The 15,024-nt window shown below is 41.7% G+C and overlaps 1 protein-coding gene across 4 annotated transcripts in view; it reads right to left on the bottom strand.

Moving 5' to 3' along the window:
* The window catches only part of LOC115097252 (CMP-N-acetylneuraminate-beta-galactosamide-alpha-2,3-sialyltransferase 2-like), a 70,342-nt gene that overhangs the window by 23,862 nt on the left and 31,456 nt on the right, over positions 1 to 15,024 (bottom strand). For 3 of the 4 annotated variants that reach the window (XM_029612899.1, XM_029612900.1, XM_029612901.1), the window contains exons 3-4: positions 13,281 to 13,477; positions 12,151 to 12,330 (exon numbers count right to left, since the gene is read on the bottom strand). In XM_029612899.1, coding sequence (XP_029468759.1) covers positions 12,151 to 12,330; positions 13,281 to 13,477 — 377 coding nt within the window. The remainder of the gene's footprint in view (positions 1 to 12,150; positions 12,331 to 13,280; positions 13,478 to 15,024) is intronic. The other variant, XM_029612902.1, reaches the window with a different exon arrangement.

The following is a 15,024-nucleotide window of genomic DNA, read 5'->3' on the forward strand; positions in this document are numbered from 1 at the left end:
GTATAACAGTGCTAACTTAGCTGGTATAACAGTGTGGATTGTTTAGGGTCATTTCACTTATTAATTTGCATTTAAAAATTCTGGCAAGGGTGTTGGCCGAACAACTAAAGTTGGTTCTCTCTTCTTTAATCTACTCAGACCAAGTAGGATTCATCCCCAATAGAATGGCGGCAGATAACATGTGCAAAATTGTTCATCTTGATTGGTGGGTCAAAAAGGAAAAGCTTCCCTCTCTTTTACTGATGGTCGATGCTAAAAAAGCATTCAGCATGGTGCATTGGTCTTTTTTTTCAAAGCAATGGAGAGGATGCAATTTGGAAGATTCTTTTTGGGTGGATCCAAAAATTGTATAAGGCCCCACAAGCTTGTGTTATGGTCAATAGTGGATATGGTGAGAGTTTCTTGGTTGGTAGAGGTACTAGACAGGGGTGCCCACTATCCCCGCTACTGTTTGCGCTTTTTCTAGAACCTTTTGCTACTGATGAAGTTGGTTCTGCTCATTCAAAGTTATCTCTTTTTTACAGACGATATTTTATTCACACTGTCTAGCCCAGATACTTCTCTCAAGGGGGTAATGCATAAAATGGAAACATTTCCGCACAGTCTCTGGTTTTAAAGTTAATTTAGAAAAATCTGAGATACTGAATATTTCTACCCCGAGGGCAGGGGTGTAGCCAGAGGTCTCCATAGGGCCTCTAGGCTGGGGGATCGCGCGCGGCACGCACAACCTACACCTGCCCAGAGGCAGGTGTAACTTCTTTAACAAAGGTGAGGGGGATGCGGAAGGAAAGTTCCCTCCGAGGCCACTCCAGTTTCAGAATGGGGAACGTCATTGGGGCTCCCCTAGGGCTTGGTGCATGCAAGGTGCACAAGTGTGCACCCCCTTGCGCGCGCCGACCCCAGATTTTATAACATGCGCGCGGCTGCGCGTGCATGTTATAAAATCGGGCGTAGATTTGTGCGCGCACAAATCTACGTAGACTGTGCGCGCACAAATCTACGCCTGCGCCTAACTCTTAAAATCCAGCCCTTTGCCTATGCAAGCTTTATTATGGCAACCTCAGAATACTTGGAGACAATTAGTAAATATGCCGTCTACTTTAGAAAATGCTTTAAAAATATGGTCTCAATGGTGTGGTAAATTAGTGGGTCAACGAATATATTTCTACTCTATGCATCTTTTTCATCATAGGGATTTTCATGCTAGTCTTTCATTGCAGACTTTTTCTGAGTGGAAAGATAAAGGTTTATTTAGGGTGGAACATCTGACGGAGGATCAAATTTTTTAATTTTGCCGATTTTGCTCAACAGTTTGGATTACACACAAATGACTTCCTCTTCTGTGCTCAAGTGCGACATTTGTTGGCATCAGCAAATGTAGGAGCCTTGGTTGAATGGGGGAAAACCCTATTTGAAATTTACTGTGAAAAGGCAGACACATTGAAAAGTATTATTTCCAAATTATATGGGCTGTTAAATTCTGCATTATACGTCACCCCAAAATATATTCTGCCCTGGGAAAGGGACTTTAGCCATGCTTTGTCTGAGGATGAATGGGATCTATCTTTTCTTTACACAAGTAAGGGGGTCTATATCAGCTAATTTGGTGAAAAATGGATACAAAGTCCTACTCAGATGGTATCTGATGCCTGAGAGATTGAGTAAGATGTATCCACATGGGAATGATAAAGGCTGGCGGGGCTGTGGCATCTTGAGAACTATCTGGTGGTCATGTGATTCTGAGGCAGCACCCCTAGTGTCCCCTAAAGGGAGAATGGCTATGGGTGGGACCATGCCGGGCGAGAGGTGCTTGGAGGGTGTGCCCAGTACAGTGGAGGATAAGTTGCTGAGCCAGCGGGGAGAGGATGGGCCCTGTGGATCTGGGATTGGGAGCTTCAGCTCCTGTCTGAGAGTGAGAGCTCTAGACCTCTCTCTGGGAGAGGGTAGGCAGACTTTTGGGAAGTGCCTAAGAGATACTGTGAACACGGGCAGATTTCTGGGAAGTGCCTATGGAACCGGAAGATAGGCAGTCTTTTGGGAAGTGCCTAAGAGATACTGTGAACATGGGCAGACTTCTGGGAAGTGCCTAGTGTGTAACTTACTGAGAGTGGAGAACAGGCAAATTTCTGGGAAGTGCCTTGTTAGTTGAGACTAGAGAATAGTCTGTGTGTTTGCAACTGTGTTTGCCAATCCTGACTGTGTTAAGTGTGGCACTGTAAATAAATGCACTGAAGTTTCAGCAGAGTCTGAATATGGTTCCTCTGGCCGTGTCCAAGTCATTGACCACTTGAGTGCCACAGTGATATAATAGCGGTGTTCTGGAAATTGATATCCTCATGGATGCTTGAAGTTCTATGGCTGAAAGAAGTGTGCAACCCTAAATATGTTTTATTAAATATTCCAGTTCCAGATACTGATGGATTTCTGCAAAATTTATGCCTGCAGATAGTCCTAGCAGCAAGGTGCGAGACTGCAGCAGCCTGGAAATGTACGTTAGCTCCCACCTTGGCTGCTCCTTTTCACAGACAACATAAAAACTACCGCTTGGCTCGGATTCATGTTGTGCAGTACAATACTGTTTCTAAATCTGAAAAACTATGGCAAGCATTTGTGTCCTAGTGGGGGAGTCATAGTTTTGCATTTACCTGATTTAGATGCATGATACTTTGTTCAAGTGTCAAGATTTGGACGGTTGAGGCGAGACCAACTGTTATTAACCTTACTTACACATGTACCATTGTTATTACTTTTGGCAGTGTCCTTCCGCATCTACCTGAGTAACTGTCCTAGCTATTGTCTTCTCGCTAACGTTGTTATTATAGCTATTGCTCTTATGTCATTGCATTATTATCACTATTATTATTAATATGACTATGGAGGCTCTGTTCCTGGGGGAGAGGGAGAATAGTGGGTATAGGGATGGACATGTATAATTGGAAATGAGCTGAGATGATGGTTTGATGACCATTTATGCTGATTGTTGTTGAACAGCATTGTTCTCAATAAAAGTTTAAATTACAAAAGAAAAAAAAAAAAAACTTCGAGTATCCCGTTGTTTTATTTTTTGAAAGAATAAACAATCAATTAGCATTTACCGATTCTACTCCACTCATGATTTTATAGACCTCTATCATATATCCCCTCACCTATATCTTCTTCAATCTAAACAGTCCTATCCTCTTTAGCCTTTCTTCATAGGGGAGCTGTTCCATGCTTTTTATCATTTTGATTGCCCTTTTCTGTATATTTTCCAGTTCAATTATTTCATTTTTGAGATGTGACCAGAGCTGCACGCAATACTCTAGATATGATTGCACCATGGAGTGATACAGAGATATTATGAAATTCTTGGTTTTATTATCCATTCCTAATACTTCTGTGGAATTAGAATAGAAAAAAAAAACTCTGGGTGAATTAGGGTGTTCATTACTTGGCAGTTCTGCAAACAGTAATGTTGTGGAAGAGAAAACAGAGCTAATCAATTTGTTTCTGCATGCATGTAAAGACTTATGATCTGATGAAGAAATGAAGGATTAAGCCATGACTGTCTGAAATCAAGAATTGTTTTAAGCCCACACTTGGAGTATTAGATCAAAAACTAAACTGCAATAGTTCCCCATTTTGTAGGAGATAAGCATGTTTTTCAGTTGAGTGAAAAACATTACATGATAAGTTCCTAGAGGAATAATCCATAAACTGCTATTAATTAATAAGCAATAGTAGTTCGAGATCTATTTAATGTTTGGGTACTTGCCAGGTACTTGTGAATTATTTATTTATTTTATTTAAAAGGTTTTATATACCGACAACCGTTTGCACATCGTGTCGGTTTACAGGTAACTTTGAACCAAGGTATAAATAGGCATGGCCTTTACAAAGAACAATCAACAAAAATAAAAAATAACAAATAATATACTATAAAGTTTAGTTGGAAAATTCAACTGGGGGTGTCATAAGTTAGGAGAGGGGGATGAACAACAATAACAATAAGAAAAGGCTATGTACAGTGTCCCCCCTGGATGACGTCATTCTCCATGGACTCTTAAGCCGGCTGGCCCTGCCTGCCTACGACTTGGCAACGAGTTCCCTCATTGCTGAATCTGCTTTGCTCTCTATGGACTTCCATTCCAGTTCCTGCTTCCTCGGCATGAGACATCCCGAGTACCCACTCCTCGGGGGCCCCCTCCTCGTCTCTGGCTATCCGCTCCTCAGAGGGCCTTGCGCCTTGGACCACTGCCTGCCCTGTTCCCTGGGGCTTCCGCTGGAACCATCGCATCTTTATTGTGAGTACCCCGCTCTGCAGACCACTGTCTATCATTGCTACTGAGGAACCCTCATCGGTGTACCCCGCTCTGCGGATCATTGCCGTATCATCTCTACTGAGAACCTCACCAGCGTACCCTGCTCTGCAGACCATTGCCGTATCACCTCTACAGAGGAATCCTCTTGTGGGTATACCCCACTTCACAGACTCCCTGGCACCTCGGTATCTGTGTGACTTTACTACTACACTCCCTGCTCCGCAGGCAGTGTCACTCTCTCTCTCTCTCCAGTAACTGCTGTCCCTCTCTTCCAGCAGCTGAGACCTCGCCTCCCGATGATGAGGCTCACGGGGCTCCTCCCCTTGGGCGGTACCACCTCTCACCTCGGCCCAGGGCCCACAAACCCAAACAGAAAACAGGATACTGGGCTTGATGGACCTTTGGTCTGACCCAGTATGGCATATCTTATGTTCTCATCTATGATGGAGAACAAAAAGACATCTTGTCCTTAGATCTAAAATGGTGGATAAGATCCAAGATGGAGGAAAGGGGCGTATTATAGCTTACAACATACTAATTACTAATCAGTATATCTTTGGACGAAGGAAGAAACCAATCCATGACTGGCTCTATGAGGTGATGATACCATGAGAATATGATGCAAGGAAATGGGTAATCAAAGAATAATGTATTGAATGGCTGTTTATGTGTGTGTAATAAAAAAAGAAAATTAGGGGGAGTTCAAGATGTCGATTTGAACAGACGCTGCTCCTCTTAATTTTCCTTAAAAATCAACTTGAGATATTCTGGTTGAAATAATTATCAAGAAAGATGCCACATAAATGCAAGGGGAAGATAAGGGTTTACCCGGCTGAGTCCGTTCTTCCTTCGGAGCAGAGACTGATATCAGAGTTCACCATTCCAATGCAGGATTTGCGGGCTTCCAGCCCCATTAGCGCTTTGGGAAGAGGAGACCCGTTTTCGCCCAGGGAAATCTCACTGAGCCCTCCTGATCCCGGGCAACCTCCCTTGGCTTCCCTGCCGAGTATCACCGTCGCTGCGCAGGCGAAGGATGACGACATCATCAAACAACCTCAGCCAGCCAGGAACGCTGGCGTTTACCCGGAAGAGCTATCCACTCCTGGGGTCGCATGGTCTGAGGATCCTACGGAGAGGGGAGAGGCTGGTGGTGCTGGTCCCTTGGTAGGAGAGAAGAGAGACATGGCGAGAGGACCCGAAATGACCAACTCGTGGACAGAGGATATTTCCAAACCTGAGGTTGTCACGTTAGACTCCTTGTGGGACCTGGTGGGCAGGTACGTCTAAGCTATTTTGTGAACAAACCTGTCGAGAGGAAGCAATGGGGAAGAAATTGGACTCAGTCACAAAGGAAAACCAACTAGCATTGCAAGAGCCAAGTGCAAGTTACTGAGACCATTAAAACGGATGTTAAGAAAGTGCAAGACACCTCTGCGAGTCTTGTTTGGGACACTTTGATTTCCTCAAGAAGATTAGAGGCGTTTGAGAACTTCTTAAGGCACTTGAATATAAGATTACTGAATTTCCCATAGATTATGGGTGAATTACCGATTATAACTTTAACAAAATATCTTCAAGAGGTCTTAAAAATTCCTTTAGATCAGATACCTCCTGTAAAGAAAATCAGCATTCTGGTACAGAGAACTGGTAACATTCAAAATGTAGTAGAGAATAGGCCTGATTTCCTTAATTTAACCCAATATCTGGAAAATTCAGATCCAGAAGTTATAGAAAGAGCCGTACTATTTGTTTCTCTTTATTCCGAACAGGACTTTAGTCTTATAATGAAGGCTTATTTCAAAAATTTAAATGTACTTTATCAAGGACAATCTGTTCTAGTATTTCCTGAACTGGCAAGACCAACGCAACTTAGACGAAAATTGTTTCTTTCTATGAGACCTGAAGTGAATGCAATTGGGGTGACGCTACAACTGCGCTATCTATGCAGATGTGTCGTTAAAATTTCTAATAATACCTTTTTTTTTTTTTTTTTTTAACCCAGACCATTTGAAGCAATTCCTAAATAGCAGAAGGCAAAACACTGTCAATGATTATTATCTGAGGATCTAAGAAAATAGTACTGTGATTGTAATAACCGTCTATCTGTTGCTTGATTGGATAGTGATTTTGTTATCTCCTTAAATGCATGCTAGAAATTACTCTCCCTTGTTATCTTTATGGGTTCGAGATATGAAGTTGGGGGGGGGGGCATGTTTATAATCTACTCCTGTACCCTTTAATTACCTTTATAGAAGCTTTGGTTGTTAAATTTCTTGTCATAATCTCTTATATTCTTCACACAAAGTGTAATCTTTGTTTAAATATTGTAAAATGATAAACAGAGAAAAAAAAAGAAAATTATATAACGAGCTGCCTGTGTAGAGTGTGTCTGAGCAAATGAATTCTTAGAGTTTACTGTTAGAGCTGAACTTTTTGCAATAAATCCACATGAAAGAGGAAGTTTTTGTTTCATGCCAGATTTTCTTGGTCAAGGCAATCTGCCATTTTAAAAGTTGCTCCTAGAGACAGGAACATAAGAACATAAGAAATTGCCATGCTGGGTCAGACCAAGGGTCCATCAAGCCTAGCATCCTGTTTCCAACAGAGGCCAAACCAGACCACAAGAACCTGGCAATTACCCAAACACTAAGAAGATCCCATGCTACTGATGCAATTAATAGCAGTGGCTATTCCCTAAGTAAATTTGATTAATAGCTGTTAATGGACTTCTCCTCCAAGAACTTATCCAAACCTTTTTTGAACCCAGCTACACTAACTGCACTAACCACATCCTCTGGCAGCAAATTCCAGAGCTTTATTGTGCGTTGAGAGAAAAAGAATTGTCTCCGATCCGTCTTAAATGTGCTACTTGCTAACTTCAAGGAATGCCCCCTAGTCCTTCTATTATTTGAAAATGTAAATAACTGAGTCACATCTACTCGTTCAAGACCTCTCATGATCTTAAAGACCTCTATCATATCCCCCCTCAGCCCTCTCTTCTCCAAGCTGAACAGCCCTAACCTCTTCAGCCTTTCCTCTTAGGGGAGCTGTTCCATCCCCTTTATCATTTTGGTTGCCCTTCTCTGTACCTTCTCCATCTCAACTATATCTTTTTTGAGATGCAGTGACCAGAATTGTATACAGTATTCAAGGTGCGGTCTCACCATGGAGCGATACAGAGGCATTATGACATTTTCCGTTTTATTAACTATTCCCTTCCTAATAATTCCTAACATTCTGTGCCTTGACCTGTGAAAAGTTTTATTCTGATATCAGGATTTCTGGAAAAAGAAATGTGTTAACACTTTCCTGATTTATGCAATTCCTAATATTGTTTGCTTTTTTGACCGCTGCCGTACATTGAACCAAGGATTTCAATGTATTGTCTACGATGACATCTAGAGCTCTTTCTTGGGTGGTGATGATTCCTAATATGGAACCTAACACTGTGTACAGTTTGAATTACTTTTATCTATGTGCATCTCTTTGCACTTATCCACATTAAATTTCATCTGCCATTGGGATGCCCAGTCTCCCAGTCTCACAAGGTCCACCTGCAATTTCTCACAATACGCTTGTGATTGAACTTAGAATAATTTTGTGTCGTCTGAAAATTTGATCACCTCACTCATCATTCCCTTTTCCAGATCCTTTATAAATATGTTAAAAAGCACCAATCCCAGTACAAATCCCTGGGGCAATCCACTAGTTACCTTTTTTCCATTGTTTGTTTATTTATTTATTTATTTATTTAAGAGTTTTTATATACCGTCATTAAGTTATTTACCATCATAACGGTTTACAATAGTGCACCAATATCCAAGTGAATATGGATCATAATTTACATAGGTGGTGCCAGTACTATTCGGTAACAAACAATGTGGACTAATATAATTTACTATAAGGATTATGCATTTGAAGAAAATCAATTGGGGGATTGTCTGTTTTATAGCGATGTATCCTATGGTTTGACTACAGTTAAAATTAGTGGTGAGCTAATTTCCAGTAGTAACTGGATTTTGTGAGCTTGTTGCTACATGTCCGCTTATTCTTGTTTACATGCTTGCATCACTCTCTTTGTTGAAGGCTAGTTTGAAAAGCCAGGTTTTGAGTTGTGTTTTGAAAAATTTATGGTTGCTCTGAAGTCTAAGTTCAAGGGGCATGGAGTTCCATAAAATGGGACCGGCAAGAGACAATGCACGTTCCCTGACTTGGGTAAGTCTTGCCGTTTTCACGGATGGAATGGTTAAAAGTGCTCTGTTTGCTGATCTTAGATTTCTGTGTGGAACGTGGACTCGAAGTGCTGTGTTCAGCCATTCTGCTTTTTCGTCATGGATGAGTTTGTGTATTGTGCAGAGTGCTTTGAACTGAATTCTTTGTTCAATGGGTAGCCAATGTAGAGTGGCGAGAGTATCTGTGATGTGATCCCTTTTACTTTTCCCAGTGAGAATTCTAGCTGCGGCGTTTTGTAAAATTTGCAGGGGTCTTACAGTAGTATAGGGTAGGCCGAGTAGTAAAGCATTACAGTAGTCAGTACTTGCAAATATCAGTGATTGAAGCACTGTACGAAAGTTTGGCAGCGAGAGTAATGGTTTTAGCTTTCTGAGTACCATGAGTTTTGCATACCCTTCCTTCACCTTTAGTGATATGTGTTGTTTGAGGTTCAGTTCATTATCAATTATTACTCCGAGATTGCGCACTTTTTTGGCTAAATCGATTTTTAGGTTGCTATTGAGAATTACTGGGGTTTGTGTAATATTCATGCTTTTCCTTTCTAAGGGGTAGATTTTTAAAAAGTGCGCCTTCGCGTACTTTTGTTGGCGCATCAGGCGCCAACAAAAGTACGCTGGATTTTAGTAGATAGGCGTGTAGCCGCGCGTATCCGCTAAAATCCTGGATCGGCGCGCGCAAGGCTGCCGATTTCGTGTAGCCGGCGCGCGCCGAGCCGCACAGCCTACCTCCATTCCCTCCGAGGCCGCTCCGAAATCAGAGCGGGCTCGGAGGGAATTCTCTTTCGCCCTCCCCTCACCTTCCCCTCCCTTCCTCTACCTAACCCACCCCCCCGGCCCTGTCTAAACCCCCCCTACCTTTGTCGGGGGATTTACGCCTCCCGGAGGAAGACGTAAATCCCCGCACGCCAGCGGGCCGCTAGCGCGCCGAGACGCGACCCAGGGGCGGTTCCGGAGGGTGCGGCCATGCCCCCGGACCGCCCCGGGCCAAAACCACGCCCCCGGGCCCGCCCCCGAAATGCCGCGTCCCGCCCCCATAACGCTGCACCGATCAGCCCCTCCCCCGACACGCCCCCTCGAAAAACCCCGGGACTTACGCGAGTCCTGGGGCTCTGCGCGCGCCGGCAGGCCTATGGAAAATAGGCGCGCCGGCGCGCAAGGCCCTGCTCGCATAAATCTGGGCGGATTTACGCGAGCAGGGCTTTTAAAATCCGCCCCTAAGTGTATGAATTCAGTTTTATCGATGTTTATTATCAGTTCCATTTGGTTTAATAGTTGCTTTACTATGTCCAGGTACATAACGGCTAAACCCATTGTTTTTTCAATAGTGTCATCTATTGGTAAGATTAATTGGATGTCATGAGCGTAGACATAGTGAATGATTTCTAGTCCGGCGAGGAGATGGCATAGTGGCAATAGATATATATTAAAAAGCGTAGCTGAGAGTGCTGACCCTTGTGGGACTCCTGTTTTTAGGGTAATTTTTTCGGATAGAGTGTTTTTAATTTGAACTTGAAATGTTCTATTATTTAGATATGATTTGAACCATGTGATTGTTTAGAGAAAACTATTTAGTCCTACCCTCTCTTTCCTATCTTTTAACCAGTTCACAATCCACAACGAGACATTGCTTCCTAACCCATGACTATTTAATTGCCTGAGGAGTTGCTCATGAGGGACTTTGCCAAACATCTTCTGAAAATTCAGATACACTATATTCACCTGCTCACCATTATCCACGTTTATTTAAAAAAATGTAGAAGATTAGTGAGGCAAGACTTCCCTGGCTGTGTCCCATTCAAATATATCTATCTTTATTCTTATTCCATAATTTTATTCTTTAGAATTGTTTCAATTATTCTTCCCAGCAGCAATGTCAGGCTCACCAGTCTATAGTTTCCTGGATCCCTTTTAAAAATATTTGTGTATCTTTAGGTACAATAGAGGATTTTAATGATAGGTTACAAATATCTAGTAATAGGTCTACAATTTCATTTTTAGTTTTTTTCAGAACTCCGGGGTGGATATACCAGCTGCTCCAAGTGATTTACTACACTCTGGTTTGTCAGTTTGTCATATTATATCTTCCAGGTCACCAAGATTTGTTTAATTTCCTCTAAATCACCACCATTAAATATTATTTCCAGCACATATTATTTCCAGCATGAGAATTTCCCCAGCATGCTCCCCAGTAAACACCAAAGTAAAGAATTTATTTAGTGTTCTTGTGATGCCCTTATCTTCCTTAAGTGCCCCTTTTATCCCTCGACCATCTAATGGTCCAACCAACTCTATCACAGGCATCCTGCTTCTCATGTATTTGAAAAAGGTTTTATTATGAGTTTTGCTTTTATAGCAAGCTTCTTTTTAAATTCTCTTTTTGTCTGCCTTATAAATGTTTTCCATCTGTCTTGCCAGTGCTTATGCTTTTTCTGTTTTCTTCATTTGGGTTCTCTTTCCATTTTTTGAAAGAAGTTATTTTGGCTTCAGTAGCCTCTTTCACTGCACCTTTTAACCATGCCAGAAGCTGTTTGGCTTTCCTTCCTTCTGCCTTTTTTAATGCATGGAAAACATCTGGTCTGGGCTTCTAAAATGGTATTTTTAAACAATGTTCACACCTGATGTAAACTCTTAACCATTGCAGCTGTACTTTTTAGTATTTATCTATTTTCCTCTTTTTATTACACTTCCCCTTTTGAAAGTTAAATGCTAGAACAGTAATTTTCCAGTTATTAAGTCAAATTTGATTGCATTTGATCACTTTTGCTAAGTGGCTCCACTACCATTGCATCTTGCACCAAATTCTATGTTCCAATAAGGATCAGATCTGAAATAGCTCTTTCTCTCATTGGATCCCAGACCAACTGGTCCATGAAGCAGTCATTTATTTCATCTAGAAACTTGACCTCCCTAGCATGTCCTGATGTGACATTAACCCAGTCAATGTTGGGGTAATTGAAATCGCCCATTATTACTGTGTTGCCAAATTTGTTAGCTTCCCTCCTCATTTCTGTTAGTGTTTCATCATCTGTCTGTTCATTCTGGCCAGGGAGGTAGATGGAAAGAAGGGAGAGATGAATAGGTGGGAGGCAGGGGCAGATGGGGAGGCTAGAGAGAGAGAGAGATAAAGGTAGGAAAAAAGGAGAAAGAAATGGAAAATGTAGGGAGGAGGTGATAAGAGAGGCTAGGGCTGTTTAAGAGAAGGGGAAGATGCTTCATGGGGAAAGGCTGGAGAAAAGCTATTACAGGCCCAGGGGGATCTCCTCCTCGCTATCTTTCACTAAAGAAGAGTCACTGAAATCCTGCCCCGCCCCCTTCCCATTCATTTTTGTAGGTTAATCACTCTAATTCTGTATTACAGATTACTTTCACTTTATGAGAGCACCAACACTTTCCCGAGAATCTTCTCAGCATGTTGAGGCATGAATAAACGTCAGAATATTCCAGAAAGAGTATGAGCATGAAACAGTGGTAAAAATGTAGCAATGACTGAACAAGCATGAAAGTATGAGAAAGCATCAGGAAAAGAAAGAAAATGTAAGGGGTGAGATCATACTTGGTGGCAGGGTAGCTTAAGAAGATATAATAAAGTGTGAGAAGGCATCGTCGGCAATACTAACAATCTGAGATCTCCAGTGGACAGGGCACTGGTCATCCATTTCAGATCTAGAAGCTTGAATGGAATGAGTACGAGGTGGATCCCAGGCTGAAGATTCACAGCACTCTCTGGATACATGAAGTGATGTGTTGTCCTTGAACCAACATCTTCCTCAAAACCAGCTGTTTTGGCACCATTCATTCTGAATGAAAAGGTAAAGCTATGCATTATACATCTCAGTTGCACATGGGAAGGGAGAATTAATTTTGCCTATGGTAAGTTCAGGAGGAGGGGGTTAGAGTTTTTGGTGAACGTGTAAAAGGATGAGTATAAAATCATAAGAGGGTTTGGATTCTAGCAAACCTTCTGGCTCCACAATAGGCCTTCTATCTCTGAACTTAAGGAGCAGCTCTAGTTGTTGAGCTTATAAAAGACCCCTCTAGTTCTTCCTTTCCTCACTCTCTCACCCACACTCAAAAATAAGGTAAGTGGTGTCACTGATATTTGATATGCAAGAGGTCATCACAAATTGAGAGACTTACTGACACTTCATTGAAATTTTATTTGCAAAAAGTAAAAAATTACAAAATGTGAGAGACTAATGATGACAGTGTTTCCCCGAGTGCAAATACTGTTCGGGTTTAATAATTTGACATCTCTCTAAATCAGAAATAAAAAATCAGAAATAAGGATTTCATGGGATTAGAACATCAGTATTGAAGATATGACAGCGATTCCTAGTACTAGGTCTATTTTATACATGTGAAAGATGTAGTAGATCTGTAGGTGGTTATTACTTGTTGATATTTTCATGTCATTTTCAAATGACAGCACATCTTATATTGCAAAAGAAGGGAAAATGAGCTGACTAGATCGACCTGTGCGCTTATTCTCCTGTCACATATTAGATTTCTCTATTTTTCTCCAGAGTCTAGCCATGGAAACTACATCTTGTTTGTTCCCTGTGACCCACAGTGCAGCCAAGATGTGTTCCACTTGTCATCCGTTCTTTCTGTCCTGAGCTGCTGTTTTATACATGGTTGCTACAGCATGCACAGTTTATGTATGTAGCACAGTACCAAGCTCTGAAAAGACAGTGAGATTCTTAAAGTCATTTTATTATGCGAGAGGCTGTTCCATGTTCTTACTTACCGTAAAACAAAATTGTGTGAATCAATCCTTTGCCCATGCTTTGACCCTTTCAGATTTCCTGAATTTCCTACGACGGCACATGTCTGGCATCGGGCAGCATTGCCTCTTGCCCAGGAGTGGCTTACAGGTGGAATCACTTTGAACATTTTTGACAAAATATCAGGGAGGTAGCTTCCATTATTCGAGCCTTGCAGTTTCTGGAGAGATACAACATTTTTATTGCTATTTTGCCACTGATTCTGTCTGTAGAAAACATTAGATTACAACAAATAATTACATTTTGGGCATCCAAAATGATAAAGGGGATGGAACAGCTCCCTTATGAGGAAAGGCTGAAGAGGTTAGGGCTGTTCAGCTTGGAGAAGAGACAGCTGAGGGGGGATATGATAGAATCTTTAAGATCATGAGAGGTCTTGAACGAGTAGATGTGAATCGGTTATTTACATTTTTGAATAATAGGACTAGGGAGCTTTCCATGAAGTTAGCAAGTAGCACATCACAACAAGAGAGAAGCGTACAAAGGTACCCTGCAAGTTCCCCCAACGAAATCCACGCGACTATCATCCACCAAAGAACGAGCATTCTCTACAGTAGGACCAACCATCTGGAACAATATGCCCACTGACCTCAGACTAGAACCTTGCCCTCAATCTTTCCGAAAGAAACTTAAGACCTGGCTCTTCCTTCAGGCCTTCCCCTAACCTTTCAAAGCCATTAATTGCCAACTAGATAGGACGCTGCTTTACTGACTAACGCCCCGCCATGTTTAGACGTTATAATTAAGCCGCTGTTTCTTTGTTTCATTACCTTCTCCAGTTCTCTTCAGTTCCACTGTCCTTTACCTCTGACTAGCCTAGCCCCCAAGTTATTTACCCTTGTTATATGTAACTTCCGCTTCTAGTTAACTGTTTATCTTTAAGTTATACCCTTTGTTACATGTAAACCGATCTGATATGAAAAACATTTTTTCATGAAGGTCGGTATAGAAAAGTGTTAAATAAATAAATAAATTTAAGACTAATTGGAGAAAATTCTTTTTCACTCAACGCACATATGTTCTTATGTTCATCTGCACAAGGAGGTGAAAATCAGTTTCCTGATTCACTGCTGGTACATCTTATTAAGGAACACAGTTTGACCTCACCCCCAAGTATTTGGAGTTATAATGCTTCAGTAATAACTTAAAACATTTTTTAGAACATAAGAAATTGCCATGCTGGGTCAGACCAAGGGTCCATCAAGCCCAGCATCCTGTTTCCAACAGAGGCCAAACCAGGCCACAAGAACCTGGCAATTACCCAAACACTAAGAAGATCCCATGCTACTGATGCAATTAATAGCAGTGGCTATTCCCTAACTAAACTTGATTAATAGCCGTTAATGGACTTCTCCTCCAAGAACTTATCCAAACCTTTTTTGAACCCAGCTACACAAACTGCACTAACCTCATCCTCTGGCACAAATTCCAGAGCTTTATTGTGCGTTGAGTGAAAAAGAATTTTCTCCAATTAGTCTTAAATGTGCTACTTGCTAACTTCATGGAATGCCCCCTAGTCCTCCTATTATTCGAAAGTGTAAATAACCGATTCACATCTACTCGTTCAAGACCTCTCATGATCTTAAAGACCTCTATCATATCCCCCCTCAGCCCTCTCTTCTCCAAACTGAACAGCCCTAACTTCTTCAGCCTTTCCTCATAGAGGAGCTGTTCCATCCCCTTTATCATTTTGGTTGCCCTTCTCTG

Source organism: Rhinatrema bivittatum, chromosome 8, assembly GCF_901001135.1.
Source record: "Rhinatrema bivittatum chromosome 8, aRhiBiv1.1, whole genome shotgun sequence".
NCBI lineage: Eukaryota > Metazoa > Chordata > Amphibia > Gymnophiona > Rhinatrematidae > Rhinatrema > Rhinatrema bivittatum.